General features: G+C 36.2%; 1 protein-coding gene across 1 annotated transcript in view; it reads left to right on the forward strand.

Annotated features, from left to right (window-relative positions):
* The window catches only part of LOC111154452 (contactin associated protein like 2), a 2,043,877-nt gene that overhangs the window by 627,221 nt on the left and 1,388,840 nt on the right, over positions 1 to 27,816 (forward strand). The window contains exon 2 of the mRNA XM_022514057.1: positions 22,943 to 23,053. Coding sequence (XP_022369765.1) covers positions 22,943 to 23,053 — 111 coding nt within the window. The remainder of the gene's footprint in view (positions 1 to 22,942; positions 23,054 to 27,816) is intronic.

The following is a 27,816-nucleotide window of genomic DNA, read 5'->3' on the forward strand; positions in this document are numbered from 1 at the left end:
AGCTTTTTATTTTTTCCATGAAAAGCCAAGTATTTATGTGGTGGTTAATTGCTTAGTCTAGCTTCCTGAGCTGATAGAAATAACAGGGGAATGATGAAGTGCTTTTCCTCATTCATTTTATTTTTATTTTCAAAAGAACATGCTTTCCAACAGGATAGGACAATTAAACTTTTTTATGTGTTTTCTTGAAAGTAAGTCTAGCAATATTTTATAATAATAAAATGGTGTTTGGATTATCAATGTGGTCCTGTCTCAAGGAATATTAATAGTATAGGAAAAATTCATTTTGTTGCCCATGCCTATTAATAAATTTAAAAATGAGCAATCTGGAGAACTTTTTAAATATTATTATATGCTAATTAATAATCTTTTTACCTTTATTCTAGCCTAATTATACTTATGTGAGAACAATATGTAATTACATGTTACTTACTATAAAGAACATATTGTAATTTGTCTACATATCTTTAGAATGTTACAATGTTACATGTTAAATTAGAGTGGGAATTAAACACACATGTGCACATACACTTTCACAGACTTTGAGTCAAGCACTCTGTTTCCTCATATTAAGTATTTGTTTTGGACTAAATGGTTCTTAAAATTTTTCCCAGGTATAACATGGTTATAAGTTTATGCTTCTGGTTTTATTTTTTTATTTTATTTGTTTTAAGATTTTATGTATTTATTTGACAGAGATCACAAGTAGGCAGAGAGGCAGGCAGGCGGGGGGAGGAAGCAGGCTCCCCACCAAGCAGAGAGCCCAATGCAGGGCTTGATCCCAAGACCCTGAGATCATGACCTGAGCTGAAAGCAGAGGCTTTAACTCACTGATCCACCCAGGTGCCCCTGCTTCTGGTTTTATAAAGAGGCTGTTAAATTTTCAATCTGATCATGCTCTCTGATTCCCTCCATTTCACTTTCCCAGTTAACCATGAACTAATCTGTAATTCTTGATTAAATCCAGATACTAAAGGCAGACTCTAGATGAGAAGTGCAGAGTGAATGGAAAGTCAGTGAGTCTCCCTGAACTTGTCGCTTTATAGGCACAGGTGAATGTAGGGTACACAGATCCTACCTTTCATGTGTCCAAATTGGGTGAAAATTCTCTGACCAAAGTTTGTCACATGCCTTTGTCTAGGTCAAGTAAATCTGTATAAATTCCACTGCCATTTTACTCAAAACAGTTGGGGGCATTGTTAGGTAATACAAGATTGTTTCTTTTCAATAGAGGCATTATGATTTGTGTAACTGTATGTTAATGTAAAAAGAAGGCAACATTGTCACTAGAGAAAACAGAAGTTATGCAGGAAAGGAAGAGTTATTGTAGCATAAGTACTTGACTCAGCTGTGAATAGAACTTACATAGTCATAAGGATGTAAATATGGAAGAGCAATCCAAGGGGAGGTTTGATATACAGTAATAAGGTGGTAGGGGTGGAGACAGAAAGGATATGCCTGTGTGTGGTGGGATGAAGTGAAATTAATTTCTTCACCTTTCATAGGGCGAAGTCCATAGACACTTAAAACTAAAAAATTAGGAAATAACAACATAAGCATGTTATTTAATGAAAGAAATAGAGATAAATTCCAAAAGAACCAGCTTGAAGAGATGAAAATGATTGCTCTGGAAAATAGGAAACCTTGGGGCCCTGGAGTATGTGTATGTGAACATGCAATTAAAACAAAAATATAGGAGTGCCTGGGTGGCTCAGTGGGTTAAAGCCTCTGCCTTCAGCTCAGGTCATGGTCTCAGTGTCCTGGGATCCAGCCCCGCATCAGGCTCTCTGCTCAGCAGGGAGCCTGCTTCCTGTCTCTCTCTGCCTGCCTCACTGCCTGTCAAATAAATCTGATCTCTGTCTGTCAAATAAAGAAATAAAATTTAAAAACAAAAACAAAACCAAAAATATATATATAAATTCTCCCTAGAAAGGACACGTTATAAAATTTCTACTTATCTCTGTAATTTTCTAAAACTTTCCAGGATACACATTGATACATCCTTCTTTAGGTCAAATCATAATTCAAGAATGAAAAATAGATCAGGTAAAGTCTCCTAAAGTATCACCTAAAGTCTCCTAATGTTTGCCATTCATTTTAAAAGCATATTATTGCTCTTTTATGTTATTGTAAAATTTAAAATTCCATATAATTTAAAAACTTGAGAGAATGATCAGCATCTGATTCAATTGCATGTTTTCCATGCTGACCTACTTATGCTGCTCTATAGAATTCAGGCATTGGTGTTTTGAAGCTCATGTACCAGAAGATACTGACATGTTAGGAAGGATCTGACTTCCAACATTTTAGACTCAACTGTATATAATTCAGACCAAAAAAAAAAAGTCAAAGCACATAGAGATCATGCTGAATTTTAACTCCTGCACATTATGAAAGCAACATAGATTCCTTAGAGGATATACAAGTAGAAACTGATCTCTCTAAATGTTTTAAGAGAATGTTGTCTTTATACTCACACCAAGTTTCACCCACATTTATCATTAAAAGTTTGCATCTTTTAGAACATTTATTTGCCAGCTCTCCTGAATTTTCTCAGTCATCAGTTTCCCATCTGGTTGTACTTTGAAATTTATCTATAATACTGAGAGGTTGTATGAGGGGTGGATAAGATATAGGGGGAAATTCCGTGTAGATTCAAATGTTTTAGATCTTAATGAAAATTCTTTAAAGATCTTTAAAATACAGCATAAGCTTAAGAATTCATTTCTTGATATTTATGTTAGAAAAATGCCAGCTCTGCCTACATGTATTCGTGATGTCTTGTGGACATACAGACACGTAGATAAATTACATGGCAGATCTAGTCCAAGGCAAACTAACAGCATAGTAATATTGTCTTTCCTGCTTCTAACCAAGACCCTAATTTTATTGTCCCTGAAGTTTAATGTCTCATATTTTCATGTTTTCTTTTTCTACCCTCACCCCAATGCCCATGAAAACTTGTATTCAAAGCCTTTCTCAGGACTTGATAGCACCTTCCAATCCTGTTTCTCCAGAAACATTTAAATTTTAGTAGGCATCAAATTCTTAAGGAAAATGGATAAAACTCTGAGACAAATAGATGTGTTAACATGTAGTGTTAAGCCTACAATAAGCAATAAAATAAGAATGCAGGGTAAAATGGTTTTCCCCTCCAAGAGGAAAACAGTGTCAGTTAAATGCATTTTGATTTATCCTTCATTGCGATCTTTGCTACCCTTGGAAATAGGAATGAAAATGTGTGTCATCTCTCTACCATTTAACTTGCACACACTCTGTCACAGCTTTTATCCAATGAGAAAGAAAATTAAATAATGTAGGTTATTAGTTTCTTTTCTACTGAATCTCACCACAATAGTTACACTGACCTTGACCAAGATCTCTCTACGTGATAGTTCTATTGCTGTGCCATAGAGTCAAACAGTATCTCTGCAGGTCTCTTCAGAATTCTTGGGTAAAAAGTGCAGCAGATGTAGGCAGAGTCAGCAAGGAGAGGCTATTTATTCAACCCCTGTAGTTTTGGATAGAAAAAAAGACTTTTTTTTTTTTTTTTTTTTAGGTGGTGTGTTCCTAAGAAGCACAACTTTGAGGAAACCACACACCATACTCTCAAAATTATTTTTCTTTTCCTCCTTCAAAATTTACCCTGATCATCTCAGAGTAAAGAATTATTCTCAACAACAACAAAATGTTGCTGCTCACATTAAATTTGCTTCTACTTCAGGAGGAGACACAATTCATATCTCTTAGAGATACTGCTACCTCCCCAATATCTGGATTGTATACCCTGTTTATAGAAGGAGTAAACCCCAGAATACAATCCCCTGTGTTATTTTGGGGTGGCATTCTCCTGGAATGGAAGGGAACTCAGCCTTCTAGGGTTTGTTGCAGTTGAAGCTGGGATTGGGGTTTGTGTCTGTAAACCCCACCAGCTCTTATCCTAAGAGAGGACTCAAGAGACATGTTTAATCATTCAGCAAACACATCTCTAGCCTTGGTGTTGTGTCCGGGATTTTGCTGGGTGTGAACCCTCAGAGATGAACGAGACACAGTCCAAGATGTCTTCAATCTACATGAAATTCTATTCTGAACAAGGGCCGACTGTAAAGTATATGTGTGAATATATGTGCTCTTTTAAATCCAGAAAAAAATATTTTCTGCATGACCAATTGTGCCACCAAAAAATTGTTATTGGTGTACAGTGGCATTTGAAGATATTAGAAAACTCAAATCAAAAAGGGAACATTGCTCTGCCATGAATACATGATGTTCATACTTCTCTGCAAATGGCTGTGTCACCTCCAGGGTAACTTGTCAAGTGCATTTTCATATTATATTTCAAATAACACTAACCAATAAGTGGAACTTAGAAAAATGTATAAGCATGCATATTCTTATGTTCTGAACAATAAGAAATATGGAATGTCAAGCAATGAACTAATAGCAAACACAAAATTCAAATCTTTTTAGGTTAGCTTGTGACATAGAGGCAGAAAGTGTATCAAGGAGATGTAACAGTGTACAGAGTGAGTCTGCAAACTGATTTATTGAGGCATTCAAATAATACAGTGCTATTTATAGGTGCCTGTGTTACAGATATTCCTGCAGTTACTACAGAAGAAATTCTTATTTTGTGGGGTCTCCAATGCAGATGGCTGCTTTGGTTCCATAACGTAGGTTTCTTTGTCTTATGGTGGTGCATGTCTTACAATAGAATATACATAGTGAAGCTAAAAATGATTATGAATGTGACTACAAAGTAGGTAGCGAGAGGAATTCTCTAGACGTCACTGATTGGGGTGCCCTTTTTTTCACATTAAACATCAATATGGAATTCTTGAATCTAACTGGATTTTCTATGAAAAAATAGGTGAAAGGAATATTGGGATCTAATCCATTGATTTAGACAAAGACATGCAAGAAATAATGAAATACTTTTCAACTACCAAAAAAAAAAAAAAAAAAAAAACCAAAACCAAAAAAAACCTAAGTGTATATTTTTATATACCTAATAATGTTTTATGTTTTAAGATGAACTCTTCATAAGAAATCTGAAAAATATCCAATAGTTAACTCTGGTTTTGTTTATTAAATTATATTTGAAAGAAGCTAGTATTTCTTAAGGCTTTTCAGTTTAAAAATCATTTTCTGTTATATCATTCATGGAATTCCCCATTAACAGCGATATGTTTGACAATATAATCTTCTAGGCAGTATTAATTATTCTCTCCCTTGGGGCCCATATCACTTTCTTTTGAGCATTAGATCTCTGTTTCAGCACTTACTACTGTATGGTAGGGATTTGTTTTTGTTATAGCCCTTTCTAGACTCTAAAATCTCACCCAGCAAGAGATGTTTATTATCTGCCCCACTCCCTTACTTCCCGAACTTCATCGGTAAATATAACCTGCTTACTGAGGGTCAGGAAGACTTTATTAACCTTGACTTAATTACTATTTTACCAAAGCTAAAATTGAAGTCCTAAAGTGTGAAAAGATGCATCCAAGAATATGTAAGTCTGAGAGGCAGACTGGGATACCATTGTAGGCGAACTAACTCTGAATCCCAAGTGTGTGCATCTTTTTTTTTTTAAGATTTCATTTTATTTATTTAATAGATGGAGATCACAAGTAGGCAGAAAGACAGGCAGAGAGAGAGGAGGAAGCAGCTCCCTGCTGAGCAGAGAGCCCGATGCAGGGCTCAATCCCAGGACTCTGAGATCATGACCCGAGCCAAAGGCAGAGGCTTTAACCCACTGAGACACCCAGGTGCCCCCAAGTGTGTGCATCTTTCCCTATTCCTAGTGTATTTGAATTATAGAGCTACGATGTAAGGAACATTTTAAAAATGAAAACAGAAATGTTTTTAAATATCACTAAACATGTGTTACATATATATTATTTTATTCATAAATGTTTCTATAAAACATTTTATAGTATTTATAGAATAAATGTTTAGTGCTAGTTTAAAAATATTATTTTTATGGAACTACTTCCTACATATAGCCCACAGGGCATTGGCTTCCGGTCTTTTCAGATTTACCGAGCAGTTCATCTGTTCTGTGTAACCACATGATGGAATAAAGTAAGCCTAAAGTGAAATTCCTTTTGAGCTTATGAAATAAAAATTTCTTCAGCGTGAGCAGTTCAGTCCATAATTCAGATCCTTTTGAATATCTATATCTCTCATGAAAAAGAACATTGTGATGATAAAACAAGACAGTGAACCACATATGCTATGAAGCTAGACGTAAATGGCTATCAGTTTCTTGAGAATCTGGAAATGTTCAAATGAGCAGAACTGGCAGTGTGTCCTGGGCTTTATTGACAAAGGAATGCTGTGTCATTCTCTGTTACTTGTGATGGTTCATCTGGACCGCTGGAAGTGCTTCCAGCCTGAAGAGAGAAGGGAAGGAACAAAATAATCTTCTTTCGGGGCTTTGCTATAGACTTATACCAGTATTCATGATCTGTTTTATAATTCTCTCAAAATTATTTAATTTCTTTATATAATATATTCTACACACACACACACACACACACACACACCTGTTTGATAGTAAGCAACAGGTGCCTTTTTAAAATTTTGTACTGTACTGAGCATCCAGTGGCATTACAGAATCCAAGAATCTAGACCCTGAAAGGGACCGTGAGAATTTTACATCTAATCCTCCTACTTCACAGATGGGGAAACTGAGATTCAACATGAATAAATGGTTTGCTCAGGAGAGGGGAGGAATGAACAGGGATTGGAATGGGGGTTTCTAAATCAGATGCAGAGGCCAGCTTCTATGAAAATGTAGGTGTGTTGGGAAAACAACACGATTGTTTCCAAAAGGCTGCCGCCAACTCTCTATCATGACGGTCATGAATATATATGTCTCATTTATTTTTCACTGCTATGGCTCTGTTTCTTATTTCGAAATGTAAAACCAACAACTTCCCCCATCTCGCTGTAACTGTGTCAACTTCAGCAATGCAGAATTCTGTAGATCGGGCTGTCTCCATCTCCTATTTATTTCTGATTACATTGTTTTCTTGAGATATGTTTTCTCTTCCCATCTGGAGTACATTCTCTGGGAATCTCCCTCTGTAAGGAAGCTTAAAAACCAAAGACTGTTATTTTCTGTAACTTTTCCTGCACTTTTACACTGTAATTTCTCTATCCAGAAGCCTTTAATTGTTCCCAATTCCCTTCTCTAGGAGATTGAAAATTGTCCTCTTAGTTTTCAAGTCTCAACACGCTGCTACTTTCAATCCCTTTTTCTTACTGCTCCCCAAAACACACCTGGCTTATTAATCAAACACACTTTTTGTAACCTCTAATTAGTCTCATTTCTGTGCCTTGGCTTGCTTATGGTTTCTCTTTCCTCCTCTCTTTGGAAGGCGTATGATTTCCCCCCTAACTGTGGGAAATTCTTGAGACTGTGGAATTTCTCTTCTTATGCCCACCAGGCTGCATAAAGAAAGAGCCAGAGGCTGGAAGAAGGTTCCCCCAGGACTGGTTCTCAGCAGTCTGGCTGAGATGTTGATCTCCTGTGTTCTGGTCCCTGCTTTCTTGCCTAGGACTGCTTGCTTTTTGATCCTTCCTTTCAGACCCAAATTTTCTCCACTTGACCCTTTCCTGTCCTTACCTATCTAAGACCTGAGTTCCATTTCAGTCCTGGTCTGCTTATCTCAGAAAATAATTTAATAATCCTGTGCTGGAGGTATGCCCACTGAAATGGCACCACTCATTACCCTTCATTACTGGGAATGTGGCAAAGAAAGATCTGGGCAATTTTCCTTCCTGATTTTCTTTCCATCTAAAGTAAGTGTGGGGGTGCCTGGGTGGCTAAGTTGGTTAAGTGTCTGCCTTAGGCTCTAGTCCTGGGATCAAGCCCTGTGGCAGGCTCTCTGATCAGTGGGGAGTCTGCTTCTCTCTCTGTGCTCTCCCTCTCTCTCAAATAAATAAATAAGAAAACAAAGTGAGTGTATGTGTACATGAATTTGAAAAAGAGTTATTTTGTTTCTTTTCTTGCTTAGTTTGGTGTGTTTTGCCTTTTCATAGAAGCCTTCTGCAACAACTATTTTGTTTAGAATTTAAATACTATCCAAAAATATATATCAAAGCAAGCAACTTGCTTGAATTAGAATATATTCCTGGAAATCAGCACAATATACTTTGCTTTTAGATTTGCCCCACATTTCTAGGACATTTCCTTCATGGTATAGAGTACAGAGCTCTCACTCATGGGGCCAGCTCTAAGAGGAAGGGTCAGCAATAACATAAAAAAAAAAAATTCTTCCTTTTTTCTTTCTTAAAGTTATTTTATCTTGTTTTATTTGTCATTGCAGTAAGTGTATTCTGTAATGCCCATTTTCCCTCTAGTAATCACCATTTTGTTTAGTATTTCTTCCTAAAATAGGGAAGTTTGCATGTGCTTAAATCCAGAGGAATTAGAAAGGAGAAAATAGAAAATGTTATAAGGAGATAAAAATGAGAGAGAGGTCCGTCAGAAATTGGATATGGATAGGCATTAGCACACAGAGATCTTCCTTTTCCAGTTTGCCATTAAGATAAAAGGTACCGAGTTAGCAGAGCACCATTTAGTGGGACTTCGTGTGCTAATCAGAGATCTCAATCGGTAGCAAAGTGTGACAGCAAAAGAGACAAAGTTTTGCAATTTAATATATAGTTGGAAAAAGAAGCACTGGATAGTTTTGTCTTAAAGGAGGTCATGGAGAATCTTAAACTTCTTAGGGATACTTTACAGGGGCCACATTCTTACCTGTGTCCTGGTAAAGCAACTTTCTTATTTCCACAAATTACTTACAGAACCTGTGACTGGTAATTTTAGTTAAAAGTGTGAAATTAATTGAGTGTGAATATATTAATCTTGGCATATGGTTTTTTAAAGAAAAATTATTTACTTGAGAGTGAGAGATAGTGAGAAAGAGAGCATAAGTGAGGGGCAGGGGTGGGGAGAGGGAGAAGCAGTCTCCCCAGTGAGCAGTGAGCCCAGTGTGGGGCTCCATCCCAGACTCCAGGATTATGACCTCACTGACTGAGCCACCCAGGCACTCCTTGGCGTATGCTTTCAAATTGAGTCAAACATCCTGTTTTAATAAATGATTAGAGCAAATGAGTCCAATACCATATTTTATAATCTCAACAAATGACCTTCACACTCTACCGTCACCTACATAAGAAATCTGCATAATTTTTGGCTCTCTTCTATCTAGGATCTCACACATCTGTTTGAAAAACACATTCAGGCACCTTCCAAAACATCTTTGTACCATTTTCCTCTTATAAACCCACTGCCACTGGCTTTGTTCACCTCCATACAAACTGGAAATTTCACTGCTATAATACTCTCATTGTTTCCAGAACACACGTCCAGCGATCACTTCACCCAGCTGCCAAGGTTTTGGTTTTTTTTTTCCCCCCCTAAACTATAGATATGATTATACCATGACACTACTCTAATAAGCAAACCGCTTCAGGTTCCTCAAGGTCTACAGAATATAATCCACATTTGTATCATGGCATTCATGAGCCTGTGAAGTTTGGAACGTAAGATTTCTAGATTCAAACATAATAGGCATCCAATAAACATTTATTGAAAGAATAATTGAGGGGAGCCAGGGTGGCTCAGTCAGTTAAGTGTCTGCATTTGGCTCAGGTCATGATCCCAGAGTCCTGGGATCAAGCCCCACCTCCGGCTCCTTGCTCAGAGGGGAGCCTGCTTCTCCCTCTGCCTGCCACTCCGCCTGCCTGTGACCGCTCTCTCAGTCTGTCAAACAAATAAATAAAATTTTAAAAAAATAAGAATAATTGAGAACATGTAAAATATAAATGACCAAATAAGATGTTTTTATGCAATCTGGCTTTAACCTTCCTAGTCAGATCAACCCCTCTGTAAATTCAACGATTGCTACCGTCTGTACCATCCACTGTTCATTCATTATGGGCACCAGTCACTGTCAATGTGCTACATGTACAGAGATGAAGAAAACTATCATGGCTCTACCCAATGCAGTGAACTGGCCACACATTAAACAAGTAACTGTACAATTACTATTCATCTTAGTTGCTACAAAGAAAAGGGGTTGGGTTGGTTCTCTTAGAAAGAATGGAAGTGGACTGAATTTAGTGTAGGGGATGATAGAGTCAGGAAAGGTTTCTTCTGGCATTTGATTTACGATCCGATAAATTATCCAAGAGGAAATTGGGAGAAGAAAACATTAGACAACTACAAGTTGTTCTTTTGTTCTTCCATTTTTTTTTTTTTTTCAAAGATTCTATTTGTGTCTCAGTCCTTCTTGAAGAAACCATACATTCCCATACTTAGCCTTTTTGTGGTACTGGTTCAATTGTCTGGAATGCTCTTCTCTTCCATTTTCTATATAATGAATTTTTTCTTATCCTCCCATATTTTTTTAAATATTAAAATTTCAAAATGTCCTTACCCATGAAAAATACCACACACGGATGTTCATAACAGCTTTATGCGTATTGCCAAAGCTTGTAAGCAATCAAGATTTCCTTCAGCAGACACACAGATAAGAAACTGCTCTATATCTAGACAATGGAATATTGTTTAGTACTAAAAAGATATGAGCTATCAAGCCATGAAAAGACATAGGAACCTTAAATGTAGATTACTAAGTGAAAGAAGCCAATATGTAAACGCTGTATGTTGTCACATTCCAAGTATATGACACTGTGGAAAAAAACAAGACAGTGGAGACAGTAAAAAGATCCATGGTGGCCAAGGTAAGGATGGGGACGTGAATGGCCAGAGCACAGGGGACTTTTAGGGCCATGAAAATACCCTGTGTTGATGGACATCTGTCATGACACTTTCTCCAAACCCTTATAATATATAACAAGAGAGAATCCTAAAGTAAACTATGGACTTTGGGTGATTATGATGTGTTAATATAGGTTCACTATGGTTAAAAAAACATCCTATTCTGGTGAGGCAGCTGTTCATGTGTAGGAGTATGGAGTATAAAGCAAATTTCTGTCCCTTCCTCTTAATTTTACCCTACATCTAAAACTGCTCAAAAAAATCTTAAAAAGGAAAATAACACTATTAACATTAATTTTTCACTTCGTTTATAATAAATTTGGTAAAATATCACATTTTCTGCTGTCAAGGGCTTCCAATCTTTGAATGTTCCTAAAGCCCAATGTCTTAAAATCCCCTAAAGGCCCTGGAAACCCAGCCCTTTTTCTTCCTCTCTGTGTCTTTCTGACATCTTCCCCTTTGATTCCCCCATGCTCCTCCTGCTCCATCCACAAAAGGTCTGGCTCCCCGAGACATGCTTATCCTGCTGCTGTTTCTGGGCCTCCTTACCTGGGTTTCTTGACCTGGAACAACCATTCCACAAATATCAGATAATGCTGTATGGCTTGTTCCCTCTTCTCCATGACATTTCTATGAAAAATGATGCTATTAATGAGGTCTGCTTGGACTTCTCATGTAAAGGGCACTTATCTGCCCAGCACCCAAGGGTACCCTTGTCTTCCTTCCCTGCTCTATTTCTCGCCAAATAATTATCACTAGCTTACATACCATGAATTTTTTTAAAATTTATTATTAATTATAATATAAAACTCTGTGTTGCTCCCTATTGTATTCCTACTGTGGGGACTCAGTTAATAACTGTTGTATGAACAAATGAAGCATATCTTCTTTGCACTCATCATCACTGGGTAATTATTCTCAATATAATTTTTTTCCTATCTTATATTATCAATACACATTAATTGAAGAATATTTTAAAAAATAGGAAACATAGAGGAAAATAAAACTTACAATGATCTAATAACCAATGTGACATCATGGTTAACATTTGGTTTATATATTCTTTTAGCCATTTATTCATCTACAAAGATAGACTTTATAAAATTAGTATTATAGTATAAATACCATTTCATAGGCTGCTTTTCTTTAACTGAATCTACCATAAATATTTGCCAATTAATTAAACCTTCTTCTACAGCTTCACTTGACTCTCTAGTGCTCCACTGTTTACTTTGTACCAAATGTATGCATGATGTAATCTGAAGTGACTTGGGCCTGAACACTAGAGGATGTTTATCTATAGGACTTTAGTCAATTATTTAAAAGTAAAAGTGGTTAATTAGTCCAGGAGATAGACTAGGTTGTCAATAAGTACATTGCATCTTATTGTTAAACACTGTCTTTGACTTAACCAGTTAATGAGACAAGAAGTCAAAAAGTGAGACATTTGCCAGTGGACCAACAAATCACAATCCAGTGAGCCTCATCCACAGGAAGATTGTCAATGAAAGCTTTAAGAGTGCTCAAGTTCATTTAGTCATGTTGCAATTGACCTTGACACTGTTCAATGTTGTCAGTTTATTGAAAGTGTAAGGTAGCTCTGCCTTCTTATGAGACTGTAGAATTTAAGTTAAAAAAAAGAAAGAAAGAAAGGTACTGTAACCATTGTTTTAGAGATGAAAACTTCTGCCTGGTTCTAGGACAAATGGTTGATTCTATTTTTAAATACTACTTCAGTTTGGTTGTTTTTTTGTGGGTTTTTTTTTTTTTTTTTGAGTGAAGTAGTATGAATTAAATCTTCAAACACTTTTTTAGACTTCACAAAGGATAAAAATTGATTTTTATTATTTTGTGTGATAGGATTTATTTCTTTAAAAATTAGAAGATCAATTCAGAGGAGACAAAAATTTAACTTATTTTTTTTTAAAAAGCCTCACAAATCTATTTTTTTTTCTAGTATATAACAGTTCAGGAGATAATTTGAAACTGATTCATCTGTTATACCATCTGTCAGAAATATGCTACAGCTGTTAAATGTCCAGCAAAATTTGAACTACAAGTCTTAAAGTAATTTGCCCTTGGTACATGCAGACCAGACAATTTCCAATTTGATTTACAACGATGATTCTTGCAAACGTGACTGATGTTCTAGCTATACTACTTAAATTTTTTTTTTCTGAGCACAGCTATTGGACTTATAAAAGGGATGAGGGAAGAAATTTGATCTAATTTGATTGAATTTATTCATGTCATAAGCTATTATACTGATGGCATTCAATATTTTTCAAAGTTTTCAAGAATACCCACTCTGGGCTCTGTATTCAACATGTAGGAAATGTAAACAAGTTCCCTTCCTTTCAGAATGGTCCAGTGTGTAGCAAGGAGATCAGAATATAAACAAATACTTACCACAGTAGATTTTCAATGATACAGGATGAGAGTGTTATGTTAGAAAGACCAAGAGTCTTATGTTCCTTTGAAAACAAAACAAAAAAATAGATGTAAAGGAGCTAACCCAGGGAAATCAATAGCTTCAACGCTCATAAAATCCATTTGCTGGAGCCAAGATATTTCAAAAGTTCTGGAAGTATATACTAATGATGTAGACAAAACCTGTATATAATTCAAGGGTTCCAAACGACAAGTCATTTTAGGCTGATAAAGATCAGAGTGAAGAAGATCTTTCTTGGGCAAGATACGGTGAGGCTGGTCTATGCGTGACATCATGGTGTGAAGCCAGCTATCTTGGCACTGTTTAAAATGGAAAAATGCAAAATTGTCTGTTAGCTAGAGAAAGGGAATACGTTTCAATGGCCAAAACTAGGAACTGTTTTGCTTTGCTCACTTTTAGATGGATTTATTCCTTACTATCGTCAGTATTTCATTGATTCAGCAATTCTTTATGTGTTGCGTGCCAGGGTTTTAGGCCCTGGGAATAGAGACTCAGGGAGCTAGACACATGCCCTAGTCTCACAATATTTATAGTCCCAGTCAACAAGAAAAGAAATAAACAAGATCAAAAAAAAAAAAAAAGCAATCACGGTAATTTTAGATTATGATTAGTGCTATGAATAAAATGAAATAGTGTGATCAAATAGCAAGTAGTATCTGGAAGGTGTGAAGGTAGAAGTTGAATTGGTTAATTTAGATAAACTGGCTGGGAGGGCGGGGGAAGGAGGTGTTGTTTGAATTGAGGGCAAAATGGAATGGAGCCAGCCTTCTTTAGATGTAGTAAAGAGAATTTTAGCCAGGATACAGAGAGGGTAGGAAGAACCTTGAGCTTAAGTGTGCTGGGTATTTTTAGAACAGAGAAAAGAGAGTGACCCTAAGTTAGTGAGTCAGAGGAGAGGAGCAAAATAAACCAAACCAGAGATGCCTTACGGCCAGACCATCACAGGCTTGGGTGGAGTTCAGATTTTGTACTAAATGTGAGGGGAGGGCACTTGTGTGGCTCAGTTGGTTAAGCAACTGCCTTCAGCTCAGGTCATGATCCTGGAATCCCAGGACTGAGTCCCGCATCGGGCTCCCAGCTCCACGGGGAGTCTGCTTCTCCTTCTGATCTTCTCCTCTCTCATGCTCTCTCTCACTCTCTCTCTCAAATAAATAAATAAAAAAAATCTTTAAAAAAATAAATGTGAGGGGAAAGCATTGGAACGTTGTCAGGCCATGGCATAATCTGATCCCCATTTAAAAAAAAAAAATCCATCTGACAACTATGAAGAAAATAGATTTTAGGGACATCAAGGTTGAAGCAAAAAATAAGTCCCTAGTAAATATTTATTACATGAAAAAATGGAATAAATTTGATGTACATTGTGGATATGTGTTTATTCAGTGTAGGCATATCGATTGAGTGAGTGAGTGAGTGAGTGATGGTTTGGGGCTTTCTCTGAGAAAACCTATTTAAACCTGCAGAAACCACTTCATTTTAGTTGGAAGTTACTGTTCTGATCAGGACAGAAGATACTGAAAGGGCAGCAACTTCATCATATAGGGTGGTACATTAAGAAATTCCTGGGATCAAAATGAGAGATGAGAAAAATCTGACCATTTCAATATTATTAAGATATCTGCATAGCTCAGGCATAAATTCAGTGTAACATATATAGATTCCATCTGAAGTGAGTCTAGAGGTGGTGTGTCTTTGAAATGCAGACCTCAGAAGCATAGGCTTGGCTGTTAGGGCCAGCTCAGTTTTTGTCCCAGCTCCACCATTTTCTGTGAGCTCTCGAGCTTCCTCATCTGTAAAGCAGAAATGATACTGATGTCAAAAACTTGCTCTAATAACTGAGTGAGATAGTTCTCTCAAATTATTTGCTGTGTTGCCTATCACATAGCACTCAATAAATGATGACGGTTGCTATTCACCTATTTACTGGTTTTGGTAATAATGGTCTCTACCATATGCCAGTCATGGTGGTCCAAACTGCAAGGAATGAGATGGAAGACCAGACAACTGGCTTATTCAGCCAAAGGTACTATAATGCATATGGCAGCACATTGGGCCTTGTCACATTACATAGAAAATTAACAAAAAATAAGTGAATGGTGCCACCTCCTTTGGGCATACACAGGAGGGATTGAGTGAGAAGAAAAAGGGGAAGAGGTGGATTTCTTTTTTGTCACCTACTGATTATCACGGCATGTAAGATATTCTCACTCAACTGACTGAAGTCCAGTTTGATTATCCTTAGCTTTCCCTTTAATTAGCACTTGATGGCAAGCTAATTATATTTCTCTTCATGACCACTGTCCCGCATAGTCCTTTCATGGGATAGATAAATGAACCAAATCAATTCTTCTGTAGATTGTATGAAAAACAATTCTCAATCATATAAAGTATTTTTACCAGTGATCTAACACACATGCATTCTTGGACTCTTCTCTTTGCAAAGCAATTTAATTCTGCTACGTAGATAGTAATATAAATAAGAAGCTATTTCTTTATAAAACAAAATATGTAACAATGAGGCAGCATTTGTATGGGAATTTCCATAATAGATTATTGAGTAAAAAAGTATGTTACCAATCAGATTTTGAATTTATCTATTTATATCTGTATCTATATATACCTATACCTATATATATATATCTACATCTTTATATATAAAGATATAGATAGATAGAAAGAGTATCTGTGATGTTAAATGGAGTGTGTGGTCATGCATCTCTGAAGACCAGTTAATAGTGGTTATTTCTATGGATTATGAGCTTTCTCATAAAGCTTGCTTTCTCTGTATTGCATGGAATTTTATAGAATCAGGAAAATAATGGATCTTATTTCCAGTGACAAAGAGTAAGCTGGAGCAAGAGGTATACAATGTAGTTCATGAACAGTAAAAAAAAAAAAAAAAGAAAGAAAGAAAGAAAAAGAAAAGAAAGAAGAAAACATGATTTAAGCAAAGATATATAAAATAAGAGATGAGTTAGAGTCAGTGGTGTTTTTGCCCAAAGGAAGAGCAAATATTTTTCTCGTATACTCCTATGACACTGATTTTTAAACTGCTACTAAATGAAAATCGTAAGACAACTGATTCAAAACTGGGAAATAATTTTTGAAATAATAGAAAAATTGAGGAGACTGTGGGTAAGATAAAATCAAATTAGGTTGTTCAAATCCATGGCTAGAGGTAAAAATCTAGATCTTTTGTCTGTGCAGAGCATGTTTTCTCTTCCCTGCTCATATTAGGGAAACCTCAACCTAATAGTATCTCTGAAAGTCACAACTATCCCAAGAAAATATGTAGTAGACAATGTTAAGTTAAAAAATGGTGGACCTCCACTATGTAATGACATTTATACAAAAAAAAATACTGAAAGAGAACGTTGTATTTCTATTTCCCATACTTGCCATATGTTTGGTAAGAAGTAATGCAATATTTGAATATTACATAATATAAATTGGTAACATTAAACAAAATTTAGCCTCCAGATATGATAACACCATTTCTATAAAGAGAAGTAATCAGGGTATGAGATTTCCACAGATGACATATGGAAGGATCTAAGTTTGTTTTTGCTTTTTAACAGAATGCTAAAGTTAGCAAAAATCTGAGGTGAAAAATACAGTGCCTATTCAAGTAACGCATGCTGATGAGAGACAAAGCGCCATGCTTCTAAGGGCATCAAAACAAAATATTTCTGCAATCAGCTGCCCAAATTTATGGGAAGTAAAAATAGTGTGTCTGCCACAGCTGTGAAGAAACATTGTAAGGATATTGTTCTCATTGTGTGCCTTTCCTCCCTCCCTCCCTTCCTTCTTTCATTTCTTCTTTCTCCCTTTCTTTCTTTATTGAAGAGGAAATGAGAAAAATCAGTCACAATCTGAGCAATAAAGTATCTGACCTCTGGACATGCTAGATCCCATCCAAGTCTTCCCTTGGTCAGAGTGAGGGAAGGGAAGCTACTTAGAGTTCGTGAAGACCTGAAGGGGTTAGACTGACGTCACTGATGAGTCAAGAAGCCCCTGAGTCAAGACTTCGGTCTCCTTTTCCTTCAAAGGCCTGAAGCTACCCATTAGGCTAGATGGGAAATAATGCATTATTTGTTCAAGGGGTTTCCCCACTGTCTTGGAAGCAATGGCTAGGAAGTCAGGCAAATGGGTCCAGGGGATAATATCGTAAAGCAGTTGGTTGGACATGATTAAAATTTAGGAGAATTCACAGGTAGTGGCATACTCAAGCAGGTGAATAAAAGAATTGGCAATAGTCAGACATACGGGTGAGCAGACAGAGCATGAGGAAATTTAGGAGCAGGCGGCAAGATGACGTCCTGGAGTCCTGAGATGGGACTTGGGACCCGGAAATGAATACTGCAGAGAGACAGAATGTCTCAGGGAGCATCTGAGACACAACTGGCATGGCCAGGGAAGGTAAAAATCACAATGACCCAGCTTGTAATTCAACATAGTTTGGGCCATACGGAGCAAGGCAGGAGCCTATTGATTGGAAAGAGAGGAGGTCAAATGGAGCTCCAGCCTCTTAAATTTGTCCTGACTATGAGAGGAAGGGTCATAAAACATGAGGCAGGGTCAACGTGCAGGTAGAGGTAATGTAGCTCCAGCTTCAAGAGTTAGGAGTTGAAGGCGAAAGACATAAAGAGACTGCGAAGGGATGTATTCCTCTGAGAACATGCTTTTCTAGTAAACTATGAAGGAAGATGTTGCTAGAATTGCTGTCCTCAGAACCCTGGCTCTGGAGTCTTTTGTTGTTGTTCTTGTTTTCTGTGTATCAGGCTTATGTTTCCAAATGTGTGGTAGAAAACATGTATATTTAAAAGGCAGTGTGTAGTGAAAATTTTCCAACATTATTCTTCCTCAGAGATGCATTTAAATGCCATCTTAATGTCAATGGCGTGCATTCTAAAGTTCTTTGACCTGGTAAACTCCTGCCCATATCCCTTTGCTAAAGAGGCCCCTCTCAGCCAGGTTCTCTTAGGAGAGGGACAACTTTGTCTGTCAATAATCTCCTCTGTTCCAGCATGAATTAGTACAGAATTCTTACAGCTAGTCTGACTTCCTGATTGACTGAAATTGTGTGAAAATAAAACTCAAGGCCCATCTGTTTCTTTAGTTTTCATCCAAGATTCCCTGGAAGGGAAGTACACTGGAGACCAAATATTTGCCATAGTTGTGTGGCCATAGTCTTGGAAGACATCCCACTATGGGAAAATAAAATACCAAATTATTTCAAATGTTAGCAATCTCTGTCTCTGTCTCTCTCTCTCTCTCCTCTCTCTTCTCTCTCTGTTTCTATTCCTCCTCCTTGTCCTTCTCCTCCTCTATAAAACTTCTAACTTTCCCCAGCGATTTGCCTGATTTAGTAATATTTAATGTCTGCAGAATTATTTTTTTAAAGATTTTATTTATTTATTTGTTTGACAGAGATTACAAGTAGGCGGAGAGGCAGGCAGAGAGAGAGGAAGCAGGCTCCCTGCTGAGCAAAGAGCCCGATGTGGGACTCAATCTCAGGACCCTGGGATCATGACCTGAGCCGAAGGCAGAGGTTTTAACCTACTGAGCCACCCAGGCGCCTCTATCTGCAGAATTATTAAGATACATGTTCTAATACAACAAACAGGCTGAGTCTTTGGAATATATAATACGTAATAACCATTATTATAGTTTGAAAAAAAAACGGATAGTTCATCACAGTAGTTGGCGGGCAATATGTACATGTAGCCTGCTGAAAAATTTGATACCCATTGTGGCCTCTGTACTTTGAGCAAAAAGTACTCTTTCTAGAATGTTCTTAGCCCTCTTTCCACCTCTCTATATTCCCTCAATTCTTAAGGTCATATTCATTATTTATATGTTACATAATACCATAGGTGATGATGAATCATTATTTCTTGTGGATACCTGGAGTATTTGTCATTCTAGACCAGACATTGGAATTTTTTTTTTTTTTTTTCTGTAAAAGGTCAGATAGTGAATATTTCAGCTTTGGTGATTATATGGCCTCTTTTTGTATCATCGGCTGTGGATTTGAAAGCAGCCATAACTGAGTGAGCATGGCTGTGCTCCAATAAAACTTTATTTACAAAAACGAGCTGGGGGCCACATTTTGGCCTGTAGGACACCGTGTGTGGACTCCACTACTTGAAAATGCTTGGAGTTTTAAAACTTGAGAGAAGGTTAGCTAATGTGCTCATATTATGAATGAGTCATCAGTAGAAAGGGGGTTAAGTGACAAAGTCACACATTTATGTTGGAGCCAACAGTAACAAGCAAATCACTAAACAACAGCCCTGCATTTTAAATGTATCTATTGGGTGAACCTGGTGGTGGGTATTATGGAGGGCACCTATTGCATGGAACACTGGGTGGGGTGTGATGCATAAACAATGAATTCTGGAACACTGAAAAGAAATTAAAAATAAATAAAAATTAAAAAAATTAAAAATGTATCTATTACTTTTAGTTCTTGATTGTATTTTATTCAGCACTGATTACAAACTGTTTGATATTATCCTCTTATTTCATGCTTAATTACTTTATGTGGGTCTATATATTATTGGACTCATGGGGAAATGGGTTACTTTTCGATTGCCCAAAGTAGCTAGAACAGTACAAGGCACAGAGTAAGATCTCAATGAATATTTGTTATTAAAGTCTTCCAGGAGAACATACAGTATACATAGCATTATTCTTCCTTAAATATGTGGCTATGGATTATATATCTGAATTTAGAAGGATGTAATATAGCCAATGTTTAAATTCTGATAATAATAATCTTGCAGCTACCTAAAAAAAAAAAAAAACGCACAAAAAATTTCTTCTATCCCCTGTATGCTCTTAGCTTCCTAATCACAATTTTATTCTAATTTTGTTATTCTGATTTATATGATTTTTTAAATTAATGAAAAATTTAAAATTCAATATGAAGATGATCAACTTGTGGAAGTACAAAGTCTTTAGATATAATAAGGATAAAGTATGTTTAGGTTTTATACATGCTATATTTAAATTATAAATTTAAAGTAGCTAATGGATCACTTAATCAATTATTCATCAACTTCATTTTAATTACTCTCAATGTAACATATATGCATTGAATGTTCAATTTTGGAAGATGAGTCACTCATTTTCAGGCAGAAGCTAGCCCTATTGAGCAGGTTTAGACTAGAAAACACTTCTGCCCTCACGATCTTATTGATTTCTAGCAGAGCTCACCTCATTTCCTTCAGATTACTACTCAGATGTCACCTAATGCAACAGACTCTCCTTGGCAAAGTAGCAAAAAATAGGCATTCTCTATCTCTACCTTATCCTCTAACCAGCATCCCCTTCTTTCATATTTAACATGTCTAGTATTTATCACCCTATCATCATATGAATTAACCTTTTTGCTTTTACCTATTTGTTTTTGTTTTAGTTAGTTTTTAGTTCCCACTAAAACATAAATTCCATGACAGGAATGTTGTCGGTATCATCTACTGTTTTTGCTGTGCCTGGCTCAGCGTTGGTGTTGGGTGCATGTTTGAATGAAGGAGATAAAAAGGAATGCATGTTAGCACATTCCTAATAAAATGGGAAATTTGGAAGTAATGATTACTCCAAGTCAATGCAGAACTTTTGTCAAAAGGTTATAAAATGTTAGATTCAAAAGAGTCAGCACTTAAGAAATCAAGGTTTTATATTTGTGCTCACTGGCAGTTCACAGAATAGCAAAAATTTTTAACAATTAAGACAAAAATCCTTCACTGTAGATTCTTACTTCGTGAACTGGTAGTTTAAAAATAAATTTTATGTTCATCTTTTCATCCTTTCACAGTTAGGTTTCTGGGGAATATATTCATACGCAGATCCATATTTCCCAGAGGTACTTGCAGCATAACTAAGAAAAATAAGAAATCTAACTATATTTTACGAGGATGGATATGTTCATTTTTAACTTCGGATTTGTACACACTTGAGTGGTGAGATAATGAATAATTATTCATTTCCCTGGTATCACTGGGGACTTCACTCTACTTGAGTGACTTTTCAAGAAAACTAGTTCATTCCTTCTTTTGCTTAAGTTTTCTCCCATTTATAAATATCGGAGGTAGAATGCATTCTAGAATATGTAGTGTAACTCTCTGCCTTATTAAACAGTACTGAGTGTGCGTCAACATTTGTGGAGTATTGAAGACCACATCTCTGACAATTAAGTGGTATGCCATCTTGTAATTTGGCAGTGTGTTTTGGGACTCTGCAACCGTCAGATTTCATTGGTTCTCTTTCTCATTCATTCATTCACTCATTCATTCTATGAATGTTTTTAGAGCATGTGCCAAGTACCAGGTGGGGTTCCCATCACTGAAAAGTAAGCATTAAGCAGACTATCAAAGATCTGATTCCCATAGAGCATCCATTCTAGTAGGAGAGAAAGGAAGCCAAACAAATGAGTAAAAACATACATGCTAGGGTCTCTGAGTGCTGTGAAGTAAAAGAAATCCAGAAGTGGGGACCAAGTGTGATAGTAGCATTGAGTTCATTTAGCTGAGTGGACTGGAGAAGCCTGTCTGCAGTAGTGAAAGTGACCTTGAGCAGAGACCAGAAGGAAGAGCCTTGTGGAGCTGGAAGAGTAATCCCGAAGGCCATGGCAGGAGTTGGACTGATGTTGCAGAAGGATGCTGTCCTAGTGGTGGACAGCAATGGACAAGGATGCTGGAGAGAGATGGGAAAGTACAGTGGCCACCATGGGCCACTGGAGGGCATCAGACTTTATTTGGAGTAACTGAGAGCAGGAGTCAGTGAACATCATGAGCATGGAGCTACCTGTCCGCTTTGCTTTGTAAGCATCCCAGAGGCTGCTGTGTGCAGAGCGATAGAGAAGCAAGGGAGGAAGGGAGACGACTATCCAGTCTTTCACAACAGTGATCGCTGATGGCCACTTGGACCAGGTGATGTGACAGGGTAGGATTTGGGGTATTCCAGAATGAGATCATGCAACTCCGGATGCAGTTTCCAAGAGCGCATGTGAGGACCTAGAAGAGCTCCAAGATTTGAGTCCTTGGCATTTTAACATTTAGACATTAGGAAAATGGGAGCGATCCATTGAAGGAATCAGAGTAAGCAGTAGTGAGGAAGGAGGAAACACAAAATCTTAATGGCCGTGGAAGCCAAGTGAAGAATGGCACCAAGGGATCATCTGATTCCAGTGCCGTTGATTGGTTGTATGGTGGGAACTGGTTAATTGCTCAGATGGCCGTGCTTTCCAGGGTGGTGATTATTCTTGTTCTCCCTTAATGACCCCTATTTCTGAGGCTTTTTTAACTTTGGTAAGATTCGTCCTAGTCTTCTGTCCTCTAATCTCTATGTTTCTAATCAATGTTTCCAAGCCTCTACCCCTATAATGAATAAATCCCTGAAGATTTCCAGAGGATGCCAGCTTTTCCAAAGCATGTTATATAAACACCACCACCTTTCCTCATGACCCTTAGCAGGTCAGCATTGAGGACCTTCAGCATAAAGCTTTTTATCATAGCTCCAACTCTTAAAAAGCAGGCATTTAAATTATCACAGTTGAATTATCTAAATTCTGATCATTTGCTAAATGCATAGATTTTGACATTTGTACTGTAATCAACAAGTATTTTAACTAAAAGTACCAGTCCTTATTTTTAAATATTTAATCTTTTTTTTTCTTTTCTTTTCAGAAAAATGTGATGAACCGCTTGTGTCTGGGCTCTCCCATGGAGCTTTCAGCAGCTCATCGTCCATGTCTGGGAGCTATTCTCCGGGCTACGCCAAGATCAACAAGCGAGGGGGTAAGACACAATTGATTTCCTTCATCCGTAAATGTGTTAAATAAGGATGTGTTGTATTTAAACCTGCATTTCTAAAATATATTTTATTTAAAAAGTGCAATAGCTATAAATAGACACCTCATAAATACTATAAACCTCTTTTGTAGTCACTATTGGGGGTGGTGTAAGAAAATTTGTGTTGGAAGTAAGAGATGGTAAATTAAAGGGGAAGAGTTTTTAGAGTTTGTACATGATAATGAATCCCAAATGATATAAAAATTCTGAGTTAAGGAAGTTCTTGTTAATTGGAAAATCATTTTTTTTTAAAAAGTTACAATGAATTGATTTCAAATATGTATACAGTGAATGAAAAAATACTCTGTATTCACTACTTATTTTTTATTTTTAGTAACATATGGACAGTATCCATTGAAAAGATAGGATAAAAAAAGTGGTCCTGGGTAATGTCTGTCCCCAGGGCTCAAAATTTAATTTTGTTATTAAAGGTGTTGTAAAAAACAGTTATACATTTGCAACTAAAATTTGAGTTTGGGATTTTAAAGTAATAGTATAGGCTATAATCCATAGGGCAGCAATAGACAACAATCCATAGAAAATGATTAAGGACAGAAACTTAAAACTCTCTTGCTTTAAAACAACACTGATATAAATAACAATGAGGGACAACTTAAAAAGAAAAGAAAAAATATTTTCTTGGATAAATATGAATCAAACCACAGGGACCATAATTTGTCTTCAATAAAACTGGAAATACTAAATTCACATCACAGCCAATTCAAGGAAAAAAATATATAGATAGAAGGAAAAAGCAAGGGATGAAGGGAAGGAGAACAGGAGGAAAGAAACAAAGAAGCAAAGATGAAAAAAAAGAGAGAGAGAGAGAGAGAGAACAGGGGAAACCCAAAAGAAGAGAGAAAAAAGAGGAGAAGAAAGAAAAAATGACAGGTGAAAAGAGAGAAAGGGATATCAGAGAGATTCAGAAAGACCAAAAGGGAGAAGAAAATATGTAAGAAAGGGGTAGAATAATATACACAGAAATTCACAGGTGTACGAAGGCACCTTAATTAGTAAAAAGATTCGGTGGAAGATACACAGGCAGAAGTGGAGGAATACAAATTTTAAAATATATGCTGCTTTGATATAAAAGTAGTATTAATTAGCTGCTCTTTTTTGTAATTAATTTTCCTCTTTTCTAAATTATAGTATAATTGGCATGTAATGTATTAGCTTCAGGTACACAGTATAATGATTTTATATATATTGCAAAATTGATCACCACAATAAGTCTAGTTCACATCTCTCACCATGCCTACTTACCATTTTTTTTTTCTTGTGATATGGACTTTTAGGAACTTTCAAATATGTCGTACAGTATTATTAACTATATGACTTACTTCTTTTATAACTGGAAATTGATACCTTTGACCTTTTTCACCTACTTTACTGGGAACTCCCTCTGGGAACTACCAGTGTGTTCTCTGCGTCGAAGTGGATGCTCTTTTTATAATATGATATTTGTCAGGTTATGGTCATGACAGAGTTGGTGAGTTACTGTAAGTTACCAAAAATTTTGCTTAAAGATATCAAAGTAATGAGAATTTTAATTCATTCCTTTTCTATAAGTCATTTTAAACAAACAAGCAAAAAAATGTAGGTAGAAAATCATGAAACAAGGAACTGGCCATACCAAATAATAATTATGATGTAGGCCAGCCAAGTACTATTAAATCTGGAGCAAAATGTATAAGAAAAAAGAAATAGCACATGTATTTCTAGATGTCAGGACAATACCGTATTCCCTGAAGGAGGTCCTGACATTGAGAGATCAACTTTAATGAGAAGAAATAGGGTCACAGAATATTTCCTTAGAAGGTTTCATAGGAAAATATGACTGATGAATTTTATACCCAGAGAATCTGGGCAAATCAGGTTGCCTCAAGCACATAACCCCTTTGGGAACACAAATGGTACAATATAATCAAAAATGAGATATGAGAAATAAAAAGAATGAAGAAACAATGGCCAAAAGCTTGGTGCTGAGCAGTGAATCCATTTAAATATAGACCATAAGGAAACAATTTAGGAACTACAGATGTAGAACAGAGTAGAAATATTATAGATAAAAGAATGTCAAAATACCAAATTATGGGAAATAAAAGATGTATGTAAAATACATGTAAAAAGATGTATTTAAAATAGTACAAGATGTCACTTTGAATTACTTAGAGCTATTTACCTACTCATATATGTAGAATAAGGTATCTGAAGTCAAACTTTTAAAAGTTAATTTGTTTTTTTAACCTGGTGGGTGGGATTTGAAGAATGTCTTTACTTTCTTTCTGATAAGTTTCTCTAGTTTATAGAATGGAAATATCTATACCTACATATTTATATAGATAGATTCATAGATACAGTGTATATCCAAAAAGAAAGTTATTTCAAAAGCAAAAAAATATAAACAAAATTTATGGCTTTATAGTTGTTTGACCAACATCTCATCTCTGTTTGACTATTAATACGATACATTGTTATGCATGGGGATGAAGCCGTGACGTAGTGGTTCACTGGGAGAAATCATCGTCTGTTCTATAGTTACTGATTTACACTTGCTTATCACCCATTTTATCAACCTTTGTTCTTCGCCCATTTTATCAACCTTTGTTCTTCTGGGGCTTAAGTTACTTAGTCTTTGGTTCTCAAAGACCCCTTTTGATTATCAGTGGTAAGTTGTGTATATTTGCATATAATTCCTACCCTACTCCATCATATAACAATCTTCCTGATTGTTTAGGACTGTCCCACACTGGTTAGATCTCCACTCCTCATGCTGCTCTACCTCTAAGTGTACATACGAGCCTCCCATGGCTGAGCGGGCCTTAACCCTAGTTGATGACCTCAGTATGGGTCAGGGTAGCAAGCATCAAAGAGGAGAATTATTTACTCTACTAGAAAAAAAAAAAAAAAGGAAAAAAAAAAAGAAATCTACATGTGGTTATTTTCATAATAAATGGAGCTTTTTTCCTTAGTAAAGTTCATATGCAAATGCTCTTGGGAGAGGAGCCATGTTGACTGAAATTCATACTAAGGTATAAATGGCTAATAACCCCCATTGATTAAGAATTTGATTTTTGTTACTGCAGTAAAATATTATACTTCGCAAGAATAGATAAAGGCAGCAGAGACTTCCAAAGGGAGTAAATTTAAATATATATATATATCTTTTTAATATATATTTATAGATATAAAGATATGTATCTTTATTTATTTATATAAAAATAAAAAGATATATTTATATAAGATATATAAATCTTTTTTATTTTCATATATATATTATACACATTTATATATTTATACATTTATTTATCTATCTTATATATATGTATCTTGCTGGATATATATATATATTTTTTCTTACTTCACTATTAGCAAGAATCATCTGACACAAACACCATATAAGCATCTGAAAGCAAGAAGTTCATACACTAACAGAGAAGGATAAAATAACTTACCAATGATACAAATACAGAAAAGAACAAATTCAGTTGAGCATTATGTTGATTAACATTCTTCCAGTTTTATCATTTATTTAAATGATATTCCTCAAATAAAGATTGAGTTTTTGAATACATAGAAAATCAGAGAATAATGCAAATATACATTCAGATGACAGATTGACATATATTTTAAAAAATGAGTTTAGTTTTTGGGTCCCCACAGTATTAATCCATCTGCTGCAACCTTGATGTCAGGGGCTGGTTTATGACAAAACTGGGGGAGAAGTGATGCTTACATGGAAAATTCACCTATAATTTTCTGATGTCTTTTGGCGCCTACTACAGCTTTTTGTTTTTGTTTTTTGTTTTATAAAAATACCACCCCCCTGCGATCTATCTTCTGGATTTATCTCCCTATTCTTAATTCACTAAAGGCATCCCATTTTTGTGTCATTCTATGTCAATAGCAGTTAGATGGGTTAATCTTTCCAAAGGTTAGCAAAGATACTAAACCTTTGAGAGTCTCGTATGCGGAAAACAGTACCTTACATTTATATAGTATTTTACAGATTATAAAATGTTCTTCATTGTTCAATGTCCCCTGATCTTCACAGCAACCTTGTTAGATAGGATGTTAAGTTAGAGATGCCAGTCATTTCTTCTGCCAGACTTTCAACTTTCTGTTCACCTGCTTTTGTAGAAATCATCCTCTTTCTCCTGCCCCAAGGGGTCATTGTTCTGTCCCATGGTTCTCTTCTCCCAGATTAGAGCTGTTCATGCTCGGTGTTGCCAGAGGAAGCAATATTGGTGCTGCACTGGAATTAGCCCAAAGATAGAACCTAAAAAGCTGGAAGATACAAGCCAAGTTTGATTTATGCTTATAGCCAGAGCAACCCAGTCAGGAAAGCTCAGAGTTTCTTGAGTGATGTGGGTCTTGACTGCTTTTCTTTCTTTTTACCATCTTAACATTTAGTTTTCCTCAGTAGACCCTTCAACACTTGCTGCTCTTCAGAGACTTTTTCCGAAGACTTGCTTCCTGGCTATTCCTTTCATTTTAGAAACCCGTCATCTTCTCTATTAAACCAAAGAGCAAGGAGGTATTGTGGTGGTGTTGTTTTGAGGATATTTATCCTTTATTTCTTCCAGCAGTGAGAACAGATTGCATTTGTAAGCCACATAATTGATAATCACTTCTGGGAGGAATATGTGTATAATAGACATCTGGAAAGACTGCTGGAACAGATCTCTTAATGTCCACACGTGTGTCTT

This window comes from Enhydra lutris, unplaced genomic scaffold (assembly GCF_002288905.1).
Source record: "Enhydra lutris kenyoni isolate GAN:26980312 unplaced genomic scaffold, ASM228890v2 scaffoldscaffold37, whole genome shotgun sequence".
Taxonomy (NCBI): Eukaryota; Metazoa; Chordata; class Mammalia; order Carnivora; family Mustelidae; genus Enhydra; species Enhydra lutris.